The sequence below is a fragment of the Falco cherrug genome, chromosome 11, assembly GCF_023634085.1.
Source record: "Falco cherrug isolate bFalChe1 chromosome 11, bFalChe1.pri, whole genome shotgun sequence".
Taxonomy (NCBI): Eukaryota; Metazoa; Chordata; class Aves; order Falconiformes; family Falconidae; genus Falco; species Falco cherrug.
The window spans coordinates 33,726,078-33,741,799 of record NC_073707.1 but is presented as its reverse complement, the minus strand read 5'-3'; the positions used below and the strand labels follow the sequence as shown (position 1 = coordinate 33,741,799).

The 15,722-nt window shown below is 51.4% G+C and overlaps 1 protein-coding gene and 1 long non-coding RNA gene across 3 annotated transcripts; one reads left to right on the top strand and one right to left on the bottom strand.

Moving 5' to 3' along the window:
- Nucleotides 1–5,219: 5,219 nt before the first annotated feature.
- SIAH2 (siah E3 ubiquitin protein ligase 2) lies at nucleotides 5,220–15,515 on the bottom strand. Its single transcript, XM_055723964.1, has 2 exons — nucleotides 15,052–15,515; nucleotides 5,220–6,712 (listed from the first exon to the last, which is right to left on the bottom strand). Exons 1-2 carry the CDS (start codon nucleotides 15,424–15,426, stop codon nucleotides 6,155–6,157), a joined length of 933 nt encoding a protein of 310 aa, XP_055579939.1. The 5' UTR covers nucleotides 15,427–15,515; the 3' UTR covers nucleotides 5,220–6,154.
- Nucleotides 6,706–12,779, top strand: LOC129737076 (uncharacterized). Of its 2 annotated transcripts, none has more exons than XR_008734505.1 (2): nucleotides 6,706–10,056; nucleotides 12,155–12,779. It is a non-coding gene; the product is annotated as an uncharacterized LOC129737076 (long non-coding RNA). The 2 variants fall into 2 exon arrangements; XR_008734506.1 differs by having other exon boundaries at nucleotides 11,650–12,779.
- Nucleotides 15,516–15,722: the final 207 nt, after the last annotated feature.

Here is a 15,722-nt window from a genome sequence, read left to right as displayed (position 1 = left end):
TTTCTCACCAACTACGTCAGCTGCCCAAGACCACCTTGCCAGACTTGGTCCTACGCTTTCAGAAGGGCGGCTTGGGATCTGCATGTCACCCTTCCCAAATGCCTGAGGGACTGGAACTGGGTACTAAAATTGGATCAGGGCTTTACAAAATCGTCCCACTGGAGTCATTCAGTGCTTAGGGTGACTTGTAGCACTAATCTCTAATACTGCATTATCCTCTAAAGCATTTCCAGCCTCTCTTGTCCCAAGGAGAAAGAGCTATAGAGACAATTGAAATTTTTTCTCATTTCCAAGCACAATCAATACTTGTACAAAGGAGTACAGCGAAGGGTTGTTTGGTCTTTGGGGCAATGGGAAGCATGCCAGATGACTGGGTGTCTGTCGCTGTCCCCAGGAGTCCCAACTCTCCTCTCAGTGGGCAGCGCTACTGACATCCAGCTGCCTCAGGTGCACAACTGTGTGCTTCCCATATACATCACTTTCTGTTTGAACACTGAGATGGCCAGCATGCCAGCTGCCATAGCCTCCCCTTCAGGCACACTAAACACATTCCTAAATATTTTAATCTTGAATTTCAGTCCCCCCTTCTTGCCGCCCAATTTGTCTTGCCCTTCTAAGTAAGCTTGTTCTGCTTCCCAGAAAACACTCAGTGAGATGAAACTCTGGGCAAGCAGAAATACCAAATCCTTTCTAAGTTCTTCTTTTGGAAAGTATGGAAAAATCAGAACGTGTTTGAAAAGGATGGGGTAAAAATCACAACAGCCCCAGGTCAACAGCCAGCTTCCAGGCCTGCAGTGGGAACCACAGCTTGGGAATGCACCTGGAAGTGAATGCATCAACACAGGAGGAAAAGCGGAAAGCAGTGCTATGGGAGCCACTTATACTTTTAGAAGGCTGAATGATGTGGCTACTGGTTTGCTTGAACTTTTTTTAAACTGTAGTTCAAAGATGTGCAGTTATCATCCTCTACAATCAAGCTGTGTCACAGATGGGCAACTGATCACAAACCCCACCTGAGAAACAGCAGCTTCAGGGAGCACAAAGTGCATCAGTGGAGCTGCACTGCCAGGGCACGGCTCTGGGTGCACTGTGGCATGGAGGGACCCAGGGCCTGGTACCTGGGGCATGGTGCTCAGGGCAGGTGGATGCTCCACGTTCTTACTCTGCCCTCTCTAAGGGGCTTTGCAGCTTCTGTATCATCTCGTTCTACCGGCACTGCATCCAAACCCAGGTAGATGGTTTACCCCTGGCACAAGTTTGGTTATTCTGCTCTTTGATCGTTACAGCAACAGTCATCATCCCAAGGACTTTTGAAGCTCCACCTGAAGTACAAAGCCTACAACGCTTCACTGCTGCAAATGCATTCACAGTGCATTTCCACACAAACGCCCTCCAACGGCTGAAAGAGAGCGACGTTTATCTGCCATGGGCTGTGGACGTCCCCTTCCTGTGTGGTTGGGTCTGCACGCAGCTTTCCCTAGCACTTCCAGTAGCTGCGCTGTGTTTCGTGGCCCGGGTCGCGGGTCGCTCTTGCTCTGAGAGGCACGCGAGATGCAGGAGACTTTCTCCTGCTGAGGAGAGCAGTGCTGCCTGGCGCTCGGCGTGAAGCACCGGGCCTGCACGGTGTGCGCAAAGGGGGTGGGAGGGGGCAGCACGTGCCGCTGACGCCGCGGGCAGGGGTGCGATGCCGTGCCTCCGGGCTCGGCTGAGCAGGAGGGGGGAAAAGCCGACGCGTTTTCGGGGCTCTGGCGGTTCCTCGCGCAGGGACCGGGGCGCTGCTGCTGCCGCCGCCTCCTGAGCTCCGCCCCGGGCTGGCGGCGCCGGGCGTTCGTTGAGCGGCGGCACCGCGATGGGCGGCCCTGGGCGGCGGCCTGGGTGCCTGCCGCCGCTCTGCGGAAGGATCTCTGGGAAGCGGCAGGGCGGGCGCGCACGCACGCACGCACGCTTCCCTGCGAAGCCGCCCCCGGGTCTCCGCTTGGCCCCGCCTGGCGTTGCCACCTCCCTCTGCGTAACGCACAAACCCGCCCTCAGCCGCGCGCAGCAGCCCCGAAGCAGCTGCCGCGCTCCCGCCGGTGAAGAGTCTTTTTCCGAACGTACCGCGTCAACATCCGCCCGCGGCAGGTGCAGCCGGCGCGGCCTGGCGGCCGAGAGTGCTCGCCGCAGCCCGCCCGCGCCGGGAGGGGCAGCTCCCGCGGGCCCGCGCCAGTGCCCTGTCCTCAGCCGGCGGGCGCCGCCCGTGGCAGCGAGAGGGGCGGTGCGGGAAGGAGCTACCCGGCCCCTCCGCTCCTTGCTCCGCGCGGCCCGGCCCCGGCCCAGGCGCTGGCGCGCGCCGTCTCCAGGGCGACGCGGAGGGCGCGGGGGCTGCCGGGACAGGGCCCGGCGGCGGGGGCGGCCGGACGGGGTGGTTCTGCTGCAGGCCCCGGCGGCACCGGGCCGCTGCTCCCCGGTCGGCCGGGGCGGCCTCCTCCGCTGGCGGAAGCGACACAGGGCGCCCCGTAAAGCTGCAGGCCGGGGCCCTGCGTGTGGTGGAGCAGGGGCTGTCGGTGGGAGAGCCGCCCCGGGCGCCCGGCCAGGGCGGGGGGCCCAAACGGCGCCGCCCCGGGAGCTGAAGGTGCACGAGGCGGTGCAGGAGCGCCGGGCCCCGCTGGGGCCTCGTGCCGCTGCTGCGGCCACCGCTCCCTGCGCGTGGGCCGACCGCGGGAGGGCCGGCGGCAGCTCGGCTGGCCGTCTGACACACCTGCACCTGACACACCTGCCTATACGGTTTTCTCCTGTTTGTGTCATTTAACAAGCGTCTGTTGCTGATGTGTCCCGTGGGACTAGGTGCTGTTGATTCCCTCCAAGGAGTTTGCGCTTACAGCTTGAAGGCAAGCCTTTTTCTTCAGATACATTGTTTGCAAACAAATGCAGGCTTTAGTTCACTTTAGGACAACGCACATGTACTACATTATCTGGGTGTTGTGTAGGAATTTGCATTTGGCTTATAAGCACGTGAGTTCTGGAGCAAATTATGTCTCAGTCATTTGTAAAAATAGAGTATGTTGCGGTGCAGCCTGTGGTACTAGTGCGGTCTTTGGACATGCTGCTCAGCTGGCACTGGTGCCAACAGCTCCCTGTAGCGTTGGGGTCTTGTGAGAGTGCTTCCACGGTTGCTTGGCACAGATCACGGTATTGCCACAGCTCTCGCTTCTGGCTGCGGTGTGGCCAGCACTGTGGTGTGGTTGGAGGTGAGCTCCTGTCCCAACACCAAACACAGCCTGACGCTGGCACAGATACAGTCAGGAACCAGCTGAGTTGTGCTATACTCTTGTTACAAATTACCCAGTACCTGAAAGTTTTTGCATTTTTGTGTTTAAAGTGGAAGTTGTTTTTAGGGAGAGCTGTCAACAACATACTATAGCAACTCAACAGAAAAACTGCTTCATAGGCACAACTCGTGGTTGCCCAGGTGGCCTTGTGCAGTTACTGGCTCCCAGGCGGTGTTGAGTACAGCTGAGAGGGGCTATTGCGTGCCTGCCGTTTGCTGTAGCCTGGCTGGGCAGTGGGAGGGCTCCCAGTGGCAGCAAGGTCTGCCTGCTGCAGCTCCCTTTTTGTGGCCGACTCCTGGGCAGTTTTCCCTGGGCATCTTCATCCATTTCAAAGTCAGATTGCTTTGTTGGTGGTCAGGAGTTTTGTTAAGAAAACCAGGCTGGTCTCGGTAACTTTTTTTCTGAATATTTTGAGGAACTTTCACACATTTACTGACGTACCACCACTTCCCTTGGCAAGGTGCTGGTGCCCTGCATGCCTCTCCTGCCTCTGACCCTTGGATGTCACCCTTGGGAAGCCCTACCAGCTACATTGCACCCAGCTGTGTAGGGGAAAAAACCTGAAACACTTGGATCAAGTGCTGGAATGAATGTCACCTGTTCACTCAGTGATCTGAAGAGGAAACACAGCACTTTTTGGCAGCAGCAGCTCAGGTATTCCTTATCCTAAATTCAGTTTCAGTCAGAAAAGATACCAGGTGTCGGGGTTTTGTTTTGCTGTGAGAGGAAACAAAAGTTTGCCATTCCCTTAAAACTGAATGGTGTGGAAAGACCTACTGAAATAATGTTAACCTACCTAATGTGGGTTATAGGCAACACAGCAGGATTAATGCTATTAATTAATCCAATAATCAAAGACACACTGAGTTTTGTTTTACATGAAAAATCTCTTATGCTCCAACTGTCAGTAAGAAAAATTATCTTCCACTATAAATGTTGCTGAAATATGGGAAAATGAATTGAATCCTTAGGAATACTTGTTTAACAAGTTCTGCTGAAAGCACAGGTGTTAACGCCTGTCAGAGCCTGAGCTTGACTTTGATCCTGCTTAAGCAGGTGTAAATTAGTTCACTCTGCTCCTGGAGTTCTGCCAGCACATTGTAAATGAGATCAAATGTAGGACCTTTATAGGAACTGGACATGACAAGATTAGAGTAATTCCTTGGAAGTTTGGGGGTTTTTTTCTGTGGTCACTTCCAAATTCTCAAGGCTGGAACAAGCTTCCCTTTGTTGATGTGGTTCTGGTCATTCTCTCGTGCTTTTCTGGGGACTGCCACCAGGTGCTGGATGGTTTGCATAGGACTCTGTCATAACTCTAAAGAGCTCTTCCTTAGAGGAATGCATTTAGGACTGTTTATCCTCACTATGTATTACTATATTTATTCACACCAAGCTTCATCTGTTTATGTGTATTTTTACATGTGAAGTGTATTTACTTCACTATCGTGAAGTTCCCTACTGTTAAGTAACTCAGCGGACTGTACCACCTCACAACTCATTGCCTCTTGCAAGTGGCAAACATCTTAATATTCTGTAAAGCTGTACGTGGAACTAGTATTTTTCTTATGTGATTCAGACAGAAGGCTCTGGCTGCAGAGGGGGAGCTGCGGGCAGATTCAGCTTTGGTGGGTGACAGACTGTGATTTCAATTTGCACTAGTCAGGCTGTCACAGTTGCCCCTAGGACTCAAATCCCCACCCGGTTTGGTTCTGCTAGTGCTGTAAGGTAGCCCTCTCCAGCAGCAGGGCTGGGAGGTGGCACGGGCAAGCGTGCCTGCTGCTTGCCTGGGTGAGCTGGCCCATGCCGTGCCAGGGGAACCCAGCAGATCTAGCAAGGCAGAGGGCACAAAGTAACCGGGAAGCAACAGCTACTGCCACGCACAGGCATGTTAGCACAGGATGCTATGCAGTGTAGTTTTTGCAAAATATTTATTACAAAATAAAAGTAAATATGGCAACAAAACTTAAATAGCAAATGACGCAACACTGGCCATAAAGCTCTTGCTATATTATTAGTCTTTTACAATAATCAATAGTCAAGTATTACTTGTCTCCAAGGGAAGCTGCACGTGGACTGCTTGAGTGTATTTCTATATTGTTTGCTCTAGCTGTTTGAGATACGTAGGGTACGTGCCTCCTGCTTTCACCTGTACCCAGCTGTGAGTGCTCGTGCCATGTGCTTGGCTCACTGATCCCCCTAAAATGGACAGGAGCTGGCAGTTGCCATGCTCTGTGAAACTACCATGCATCACCCCAGTCCCTCCTCCCCTTTTTTTCTCTTAAAAACACAGCAAACGATCCAGTGCCCATCCCTTTTTAATAAGGCAGCAGGAAATGGAGTATCAACACTGAAGTACCTATTGTTCCCCTTTGAATCACAACTTCTCACTGAGAGGTTGTTTGGATTTATTTCCTTTCCCACCCACTAAAAACTGTTATTAAAGCTCACCAGTGAAAGTCTGTGTTCCTGCTGAAAGGGCTTTTAGGTGTGCTCCAAACAGGAATGCAGACCTTCAAGTCTCTTAAGCCGTATGTCTAATGGAAGCACTCTTTAAATAACAGATGGTTAAATTAAAAAAGGTAACTAATTGTGTGTGGAATCTTCCTAAGGCACCCAAGAATTTAAAAAGACCTTTTCCCACTTGCATTACTTACAGGATGCTCTTGTTCCTCTTCTCTCCAAAGTTAAAAATGTTGGCTAGTTAGGAACCTTAGCATACACACGATGACATAGTTGAATATCATTTAAAAAAACAAAAAAAAACAAAAAAAAAACCCAACAAGAAAACCCATGGTGAAGTAAAGCAGTGTCCAGACAGCCTAGGTTTTGCTAGCTATGCAAATACATCACGGACAACATGTAGAAATAGTCACGTTAATGCCGAGGTTTCCGTTGTCAGCAAAAAGGTGTGCTATAGCCGTATCAAAAACGAGGCAGTCACTGTTCAGAATGGCTGCAGCCACCCCATCGTGGATGGAGCGGGGTGTTGCCTCCCAGGTCAGCCGGCGGCGGTTGCCGTTCAGCTCCAGTCTGTATGCAAAGTTCTCTGCTTGCTTACGGGTGCCGATGAGCAGCACAATGGCAAAAAACTGTTGGTGACCTTCATACTTCTCTTGTTTCTCCAGCACCAGCATGAAGTGGTGACCGAAGCACGACTGCATCATCACCCAGTCAACTGCCCCAGGAAGGTTAATGTCTGTGGCAAGAAAAACGATGTCTTCTCCCTGAAGGGTGGTAATGCTTTTGTGGGCATGCATGAGGTGGGACATCACAGCTTCCAAGGATCCCTGCCATTTACAAGAGGCACCAGGGCATGGGCAGGAGTAGGGACGATACTCACAGATGTCTTCGTGTTCTGGCTTTTCTGTGTGATGGAGTGTCAGAGAGCAGCCTGTTGTGGCATACTAGAAAAAGACCAAATACAAGCCATCAGGAAAGGCACCAGCACTAGTGTCCACTGCTCCCACCTGTCAACTGGAAACTGGTTATCAACCAGAATTCTTGTTCTCATAGCAAATTTTACATTAGATACTTCTGTTCAGCCCTGGATTCAGAATTGAGCTTTACTTATTTTTGTTTCCATTTTAAAATGGATTCTTCTTGTCTTTTGTAGTTGGTTTTTTTTTTTTCCTAATGCAAGCACTTAGATAAAATGGATTGTAAGGCTGAGTTGTAGTTACATTTGTTGTTGTAGTTAGATCTGATCAGTCCAGATCAGCTGAAGTAGTCCTGGTTTGGATTTTTCTTTTCTTTAAAAAGAACAAAGGATTCTAGTTTCAGCAAACAGCTACTAGAGTGATGTATTTTAAACAGACGTACCTTATTACCATCACAGAGCAAAAGCACTCTCATTAAATTCAAATGCATATTCCCCACAGCTTTTTTTAAACACTGGAACAGTTTCAACACTGCAATTGTGAGAAGTGGAAAGAGAGAGGATGATTTTTCACTGAGCAGAAAGCTAGCACACAAGTACCATCTAACTTCTCTCAATGTCATTGGGCAACTCAGAGGGTTAATTTTCTTTAAACATCCAGGGTAGCTTTTCCTTTTTCTGCAGTCAGTTCCATTGTCCACACTGACCTACTGCTGTCATGCTACCTCCATAGAAAAAAAAAAGCCTCTCCTGTTCTCCCCAAGAGCACAGCTCCCACAGTCCGTAGGTATCTGTAGTGGTATCAGCACTGCTGTTAACACTACCACACAGGTTACATATGTGCATGGCTGCTTAAGGGTGCTATGACACTTCCTTGAGGACAGATATAACCAAGTCCTGGTTTCAGCATAATTTATTATTTCTGGGTTAATATGTGTGCAAGAGGGTTCAGCTGAAAGGGTTAAATGCCCCAGATGCAAATCACCCATGCTGTGAAAATGGCACTAGGAATACTGGGACAGAAACTAGACCTTGTGCTTCTGGAGGAGCTTGTTTTATAAGCCATGAAGAGTTAAGGTGAGTTTTCACTTACTCTGTCTGCCCCTTCTGCTTAATCCTCTGCTATTGGCTTTATTGCAGGGTGCTGAAGTGGAACAAAGGGGTCCTCCTGCCCCAGGCAGAAGCCTCTTCACTGGAAACACATGGTCTGCCATGCCTTGCAGGGACCCAGGTACGTGTGTGCTTCCAGCCCCACTGGCCTTTCCCAGGTTCATATCCCCTGTTAGCACTTCAGTCGTGCAAGGTGTTGAAAAGCAGCTCTGCGTCTGAACCTCATTAACAAAAATAAGAATATATAAGCTGCTGACAGGGCAAACCCAGACGTCTACGCATAAGTGACCAGCCGTGACTACAGAAGCGAGAGTGTAAATACAATGACAAGCAAATAGCGGTGGCTTTTGCCCTTTATTGGGAGAAGTATCTGCTTTGGCATGCTCCCAAACCCATCACTGCGGGTTTCGTGTGGTAAGGAGCCCTACCAATGATGGGAGATGATGAACAGCAAAAACTGACTTGCTGTCTTCATGCTGCTTGGCGAATGTCATTCAAAAAGCCTGCTTCATCTCTCCCGTGTACAGGTTATATGATACCTTTGAGCTACTTGACCTGGGACACCTTTTCCACCTCTACCCCATCCTTGAGACTGGGAGCCAGGGCTGCGCACAGTGTTAACAGTGCAGGCATGCCACTAGTGCCTGGCCTGGCATGACTGTTTTCTGCTTTTTCATTGCGCTTCTCATCATTTGTAGTATTTCATGCTGGAAAGTATTATATACTTGTTTTCATAGTTGTTTGTTTAGCACTGTATTCTCTTTCCCAAGCGGAACAGTCAGCTCAGAGGTCATCACCATACACATGACGTAGCATGCCATGTTCTTGCCACATGTATCACTCCACATGTGCTGCTCTGAACCTCACTTTGACAGGATAACTGTCTGAGTGTCCCAAAGCATTTGGAAACCATCAGTTAAGCTTGAAAGTGCTCAGCAGAGGCAGACCAGTATTATCAACCCTGCAAATGAAGGCAGGCAGGGACACAGGATAAGTAACTTGTCTGAAGCCACATGGGAAATCAGTGGCAGAGCTGGGAATAGTCCAAATCCCGCTTGCTCTACCCAGCAAACTCTCCCTCTAGTATGCAAGTAGCTTGAGATACAAATAATGCTTTTGGAAAGAAGAGGCCTATCTGCTCCTGTATGTGTGTCAGCAATGTTCAGGGAGCCGACGAGGACCGACACCTTCTTGTGCTCCTCCCTTCTCCAGAGCTTTGTAAAACACCTGTTCCTGCTTTCAAGATTCCTCCAGCCTGTCAAAGTATATACAGAAGCTTGGGTACAGATGCTCAGCCCAGTCTAGCAGTGATCCTAGGGAGCTCTCCTGGGGATCCATAGTGAGGTCCAGCCCAGAAAATGGCAAGTGCTTTCCAGAGCCTTGCACTGGTGAGGAACCCAGCTTGGGCCACAGCCAGGGACCCAGCAGAGTGCATTTATAAACTGCTCTGCCACCAGTGCTGGGTCTGCTGTTATGACTCACCTGGGAAAGGAGCAGTGAATGTTGTGTTATTTCATATTAAGCATACAAGCTCTATTCACATGTGCAGGTAGGTGATGTAAGCTGACCTCTGTGTGTAACAGATGTCTGTTCAATTAAAACCAAAACAAACTCTGTTTTTATTTTAAAAAAATCCCTAAGAGTCTACTATGTCTTGGAAATAGGAAGTGTGACCTTATTTAGCTTTAGTATATTTACTTAAAATCTTTCAAATGACATAATTTTTTTTAAATGAAAGAAAAGCTCTGCAGAGGCAGCACTGGACAATATACAGGGGTAGGTAAGTTTGCATACAATAACAACATGAATGTGAAATTTCTGTTTGCAAGTGGTTTGCTTACATGGGAAACCTGTCATGTTTTCCCTTGAACTGATGGTTTAGCAACAGTGGTCTATGGACAGAGTGGTTTTGCCTACCTCCTACCACCTGTCTAAAGAAAATTAAAGAAAGTGATTAATCTGGTATTATTTAAGACTTGTTAGTTTATATGCAGTCTCACTATGCCTGCCACTTTTAAAATACAAAGCGCTGGTTGTGAGGTGCAGCAAGGCTTTTACACAAAGCAAAGTCTAAGAGTACAGTACAATGAATTTACTGGATTCACTTTTCTTCAAAAGGACCAGAACCATCTGGAGTGTCAGAAACATAGCAGTATCTCCACTTAGAGAAGGCTGTGTCTGAGGATCTTGGAAGACTCCCTTCACATGACATACCTGCCCTAGCTTCCAAGATGCAGAACATCGCCACTCTTAGGAAAGCTGGTAAGATAGGCTTTCAATCTCCTGAAAAATCAAGCCCCATGTGCTTATTGTTAGGTTGATTTAATCACAGCTGTGAGAACTCATGGGTGTACCTATGCAGGAGGGTTTTTTTGGGGGTGGGTTTTTTTTCTTTTGTGTTTGGTCGCATCATCCGTGTGCCCCCCCAACCCCTGATACATTGATTCCTAAATGCCATCCACATAGCTGCCTAACCGGGCTGCTATCAGTATGTAAACAAACACTGGATTTGCTCTTGGATATTCTGTCCTCAGTAGTGGGCTAGGTTTTGCCTATGTATGTTGGAGGTAAGTTCTGCTATAAACTGAAATGCAAGCAGGAACTGCCTATAGTATTACAGCGAGCAGATGAGGAGTGCTGGTCCCACATAATTTCCATGGCCATGCCAAGATCACTCAAGCATGAACATCTTTGTTTGTCAAGTCCCACCACAAAAGGCTAGCAAAACAGAGCAGGGCACAGATCTCAGCTAATAGTGGTGGTTACATGAGGACTGCAGTTCTGCTGATGACAACAGAACACAACGCTTGCTTGTTTTCTCATGGGCTTTGGATGAAGTGGTTAAATTGAGAAACGCCTTTCCCACCCTACGCTGCTCAGTTAGCCAGGTCACAGTTCCAAGTTTAGCAGCTAATGATCACAGCATGTCTCACGCAACTGCTATGAAAATGGATTCTGGTGTCTGCTGAAGAAGCTTCCAACTCACAGGATTTATTTTCTTTCATAGCCAGTACTGGACAAAACCCCCAAAGTTACATAAGAACCTATATCCAAATTAAGTCAGCTTCATAACTAGAGAGCACCTTTATATTATTTCCCACTTGCACTTATTTAGAAGATCAAAGAAAGCAACTAATTCCTTTTAGCACTCGTTAATTTGGGAGTTTGACTGTGATGCACATTTTATCTTCCGTACATTGCTCAGAGCACTAAAAGGCATTTCACATTTTTAGTAACTTTACTGTGACTTTAAGATTTAAATACTCCTGTATTTTTTCCAGATGCCCTGTAAGGTGCAGAGATGCAGTAACTGTAATTCTTTCTGAAAGCATTTTAAGAACAGTTCTCAAAGCCGCTACAGCCATGGGCAATGCCAAATCCCCCTTTCTCTGTCAGCTGTGTTGTGTGTCAATCCTACTTATTTTGAGTACCATTCACAGTTGTCTCTAGAAGTGCAGGGACCTCCTCCAGACAGACCACTATCTCTACTTGTTCTTTCACATTTTCTGGAGCTCTGACTTCCCCCCCCCCCCAGCCTCCTCTCTCAGAAAACTTACATCAGGTTCTCTTAACACTGTGAAAACCACTGGCAAGCCAGACCGGGGCCAGGCCTTTGCGCACAGTGAGCTGCTGTCTGTTGGCTGCAGCGTGGGGGGGTCCTTGCTGAAGCCCCTGGTACTGCTGCAGCAGCCGATGGATGCCCACTGCCGAGGGTCATGGTGGGTCACCTCCCTGCTGGCTGCCTGTGGCCAACTTAACACCGACTGAGAATTACAGTCCTGACAGTGTGTTGCTGCTTCTGGGCCCAAGAAGTAAGACTGAAAAGCATTAATGCGTGCTAATTTCACTTTGCAGCTCTTTGGAACAGTGAAAGCAAGCAGAGCTGGAATTGCTCCTGGTAGACAAAATCCACATAAAAGAAAGGGTGTGCACAGGAAGAGGAACAGAGACTTATTTACACCTCTGCGAGGAGCTTCTGGGTGCCTGACGAGCGAGGTAGCTCAGGAGCAGACGTGGGTGCACAGGGAGAGTGCAAGCTTGCGCACACGTCATACCTCAGCAGGCCCCTGTGAGCACCATTATTTCGAGTCCATGCCAGGCAACTCAGAGGCACATGTGTGACCAGGGCAGCATGGCACAGGGGAACTCTCTGTGCTGCCAGCAGCACCGCCCGGCTTCCCCACATGCGCAGCTGGGGCCAGGGGCTGCTGCCACCCCCTGCACTGCCCCAGCTGTCCCCTTCTACACGCCATGGCCCAGGGCTCCTGCCTGCACTAGTGTCTCATCAGGCAGCTGTGAGGTGTGGCACACCAGCCGCTGCTGGTTCAAAATCACTGTCCAGCTCTCAACTGGCTTGAAGGTGCTGTACCAAGAAGCCAAACCAAGCCCCAGGACAGCACAAGCCAAGTCTACAGCCTCCTGCCTGTTGGAGCCTCTGATGTGCCAGCCAGCACAGACCTGCACCTTGGGTTATTGCAGAGACCACCAGAACACTGCCAGCTCAGAGGCAAAGCTCTCCCAGTCCCACAACCATGACACTAAGCTGCCCGATCACCAGCACTTGCTTCAGCCATTGCAAACCTCACCAGCATCCCTCTTTCTCCTCACCACTGCTGTGAAAAGCACAATGTCAACCACAGGAGTAATACCTGGAGAAGTTTCTGAAGTGCTGTTTTCTTAACTGCTCGGTATGTGCTAGACACCTTCTTATTATTTAGAGAATGCCCAACTGGAGAAGTGTTTACAGCTGATACACCTGAACCAGAACTTGCCCAACAGATGCAGGAATCTCTACTCAGTTCTCCTGGGGGGCAGGGGGGGAATGGGGTGTGGGGTGTTCTTAGACATACTTCTCTTTGTTGGTGCTTACTCCTCTACCCATGGAGAAACAAGACCTCAAGGGGTGATCAAGAAGCCAATCTCATCAATTAAGGGTATAAGAAACCTTTCTGTTACCAAGTGAATAAAGTAACACCTGACAGGTACGTTAGGACAGTCTTTATCTTCTCCTCTTTACAGGAGTCTGTAGGCTTTTTCTTCCTTCTCCCACGCTTTGTTTATCTGCCATGCACGGGGATAATCCAGCGGGAGTCCAGCCTGACAGTTCAACTGCTGGACAGACTGGCAGCTTGCATGTAGCAGAGCTGCACCATGGTGCAAATGAAGGGCTGCAAAGACTCTGGTCCAGGGAGCCGCTCCAGCCTGGATGCATCTGTTTTGCTCATGACAAGCAGGGAGTACCAGCTGTCACAGATGAGACCGACTCCATACACTTGTTGTTGTGTTCAGCAGAGAGGACCTGCCTCCCACCGCCACACTCCATCTGTTATTGCCACCGTGTGCTTAACTCCTGTTCAAGGGTGAGCAGTCAAACAGCCCCATGCTATCAAAAGCCTGCCAGCTGCCAAGAGCCTCCCCCCACACCTGTGACCCAGCCAGCCCCCTGAGGTGGTAGGGGCTCTTGCCACCAACCATGCTGCGCTGTGGGAACTGACACGCTGTGGGAACTGACACGCTGTGGGAACTGACACGCTGTGGGAACTGACACGCTGTGGGAACTGACACGCTGTGGGAACTGACACGCTGTGGGAACTGACACGCTGTGGGAACTGACACGCTGTGGGAACTGACACAGACTATTTGCTCTGGAGGTGCCATTACTCCCTGTGCATCCTTAGCGACTTTCCTGCGGGCTGGCCAGGGAAAGCTGCTGCTAGGGACTGGCGTTTGCAGGCAGAGGTGGCGAGTGCCTGCGCGCAGCTCTCACTGGAAAGCTCGCCATGTGCCACCGGAGCCCAGCAGTGCCCACTCCAGCTCCATTGGTCCCACTGCCAGCCTGGCCACAGCTCTCCACCTCACCACAGACAGCTCTGTATTTTAGAACTTTCTTCTCATATTCCACATCAGCAATGGCTCCAGCAGTTCCTGTATGTGTCCCTCCATCACTTCAGCCTATGGTTTTGAAGTGCTTTTGATATTACAGAGGTATATCAAAAGGCACTCCAGGAACATGTAAAAAGGACCCTCTCAGCATTGCCTGTCTGTACATTATCTGCCATCCTGGTCAACGTCTATTAGGAAGGAACTTTAGAGCAGTTCACCTAGTTCTTTTAAGTAGAAAGCCGACTTAGAAAAATGAGACTTAAATGTTTAATCCAAATACTTGAAATAGTGCCAAGACAGAACAGGCTGGGGGGGGAGAGTAATTCAGATGTAATTACCGACTTGACAGCTTACCAGCCCCTGCCCCTTCTGAAGGAGGGCTGCAGAGAACTAGCACTGAGAGACACCAACAGAATTTCTGCTGCCTCCACAAAACACTTTGTTAAGACTGAACATCATCAGCATAGGTTAAAATAACTGGGTGGGGGGAAGTCTAGCCCTTCTATCTACCAGTTGTGCCAAACACGAGGGCAAAATTTAGAGCAGGATTTTCAGTGAATTGGGAAGAATCATTAGAAGTCTGGCAGCACTCCCATTGTCTCATTTTACTTTAGAAACCTGCAGAACTATTGAACAGGCTAATGGAGGTCAGCAAGCGACTCCTTTTCTGTTCTGTGTTTATGTTGGGGAAGGGGAGGAAGGGGACATGGACCAGCAGAAAAGGAAGACTCTGCAGAGCTACAGCTTTGCTGTCTGTGGTGGCTCTGGATGTGTCCCACGTGCTGCTGCAGGAGGAGACTCCTGGGTATCTGTGGCATGGGCTTTATTGTAAATGCCAAGAAATCACTGCCTTTTGCGAGCTGCCAAGTGGAACCTGCGATTGCTTACATTGGATGAACCCTAGAAACCCCCTTAAAGTCTTATCATGAGGTGCAAGGTTTCTGTATCAACGAAGGCGAGAGGTACATCGGGAGCCCCCGCACCAGGCTGCTCTCCCTTCCTCAGCCCCCCGGCGTGCGGCTCCAGGCCAGCGCAGCCGCTGCACCTGCCCCGGCCGCTGGCAGGCTGCTGGCAGGCAGCCGCGATTTGTTTGTTTCTCGGGCCAAGAGAGGATCACGCGGTCCCCTGCCCTTACAGAAACGCACCCCGCGGCAGGGCCGTGCCTGCGCTGGGCACCGGCACGGGTGGGCCTCGCCCCCCCGCCGTGCCCGCCGCCTCAGCCCCCTCCCCCCACCGCGAGGTCTCCCTCCCTCTTGCCGAGCGTGGCGGGTGCACGCGGTGTGCCCGCCCCCCGGCCGAGGGTCCCGCGGGCAGCCTGACCCCAGAGGGCGGGGGGCAGCGAGGGCCCAGGCCGCCCCCCGCCGAGCGCCTCACCTTGCAGGGGAAGAGCACGGCCGAGGCCACCTTCTCCATGGCCAGGTTCCTGATGCTGGGGGTGAGGGAGCCCCGGCAGGTGGGGCAGAGGCTCAGCTTCTGCCGGCATTGGTTGCAGACCAGGTGCCCGGCCTGGCACTGCAGGATGGGCGGCAGCACATAGTCGAAGCAGACGGGGCACTCGAAGAGCGAGGTCAGTTCGTGGTGCTGCTGCTGCTGCTGCTGCGGCGGGGGCGGCGGCGGCGGCGGGGGAGGCGGCGGAGACGCCCCGCCGGGCCCCGGGAGGACGGCGGCGGGCACGGCGGGGGACGGGGCGTGCTGCTGCTTGCCGCAGGGCTTGCTAGCGCCGGGGCCGGCAGAGGACGGGCGGCTCATCGCGCCGCGCCGCCACCACCATCGGGCCGCCGGGGAGGGCGGGCGGGGGCGGTGCTGGGCCGAGCGGCGGCTGCGCGCGGCCTCCGTCCCGCTCCCGGCATGCCCCGCGCGGGTGGGGCCGTCGCCAGGCGCGCGCGCGTCGTTGCCGCTGGCCGTGAGGTGGCGGATGGCCCGGCCCATCCCGCGTCTCGGCGCTCCCGGCCCGAGGCAGGTGCCGGCCGGGGCGGCGGCTGGGGGAGCACTGGTGCCCCTGGTACGGCACTGGGGCAGCGGGCACGGGCTGCGCCGCGGGGAGC

Bases quoted from the DNA above. Each gene is read 5' to 3' on its own strand.
- SIAH2 (XM_055723964.1), bottom strand. From the start codon at position 15,426: ATGAGCCGCCCGTCCTCTGCCGGCCCCGGCGCTAGCAAGCCCTGCGGC. The intron at 6,713-15,051 runs GTGAGGCGCTCG...GTCTTTTTCTAG, and splicing joins CCGTGCTCTTCCCCTGCAAG to TATGCCACAACAGGCTGCTC.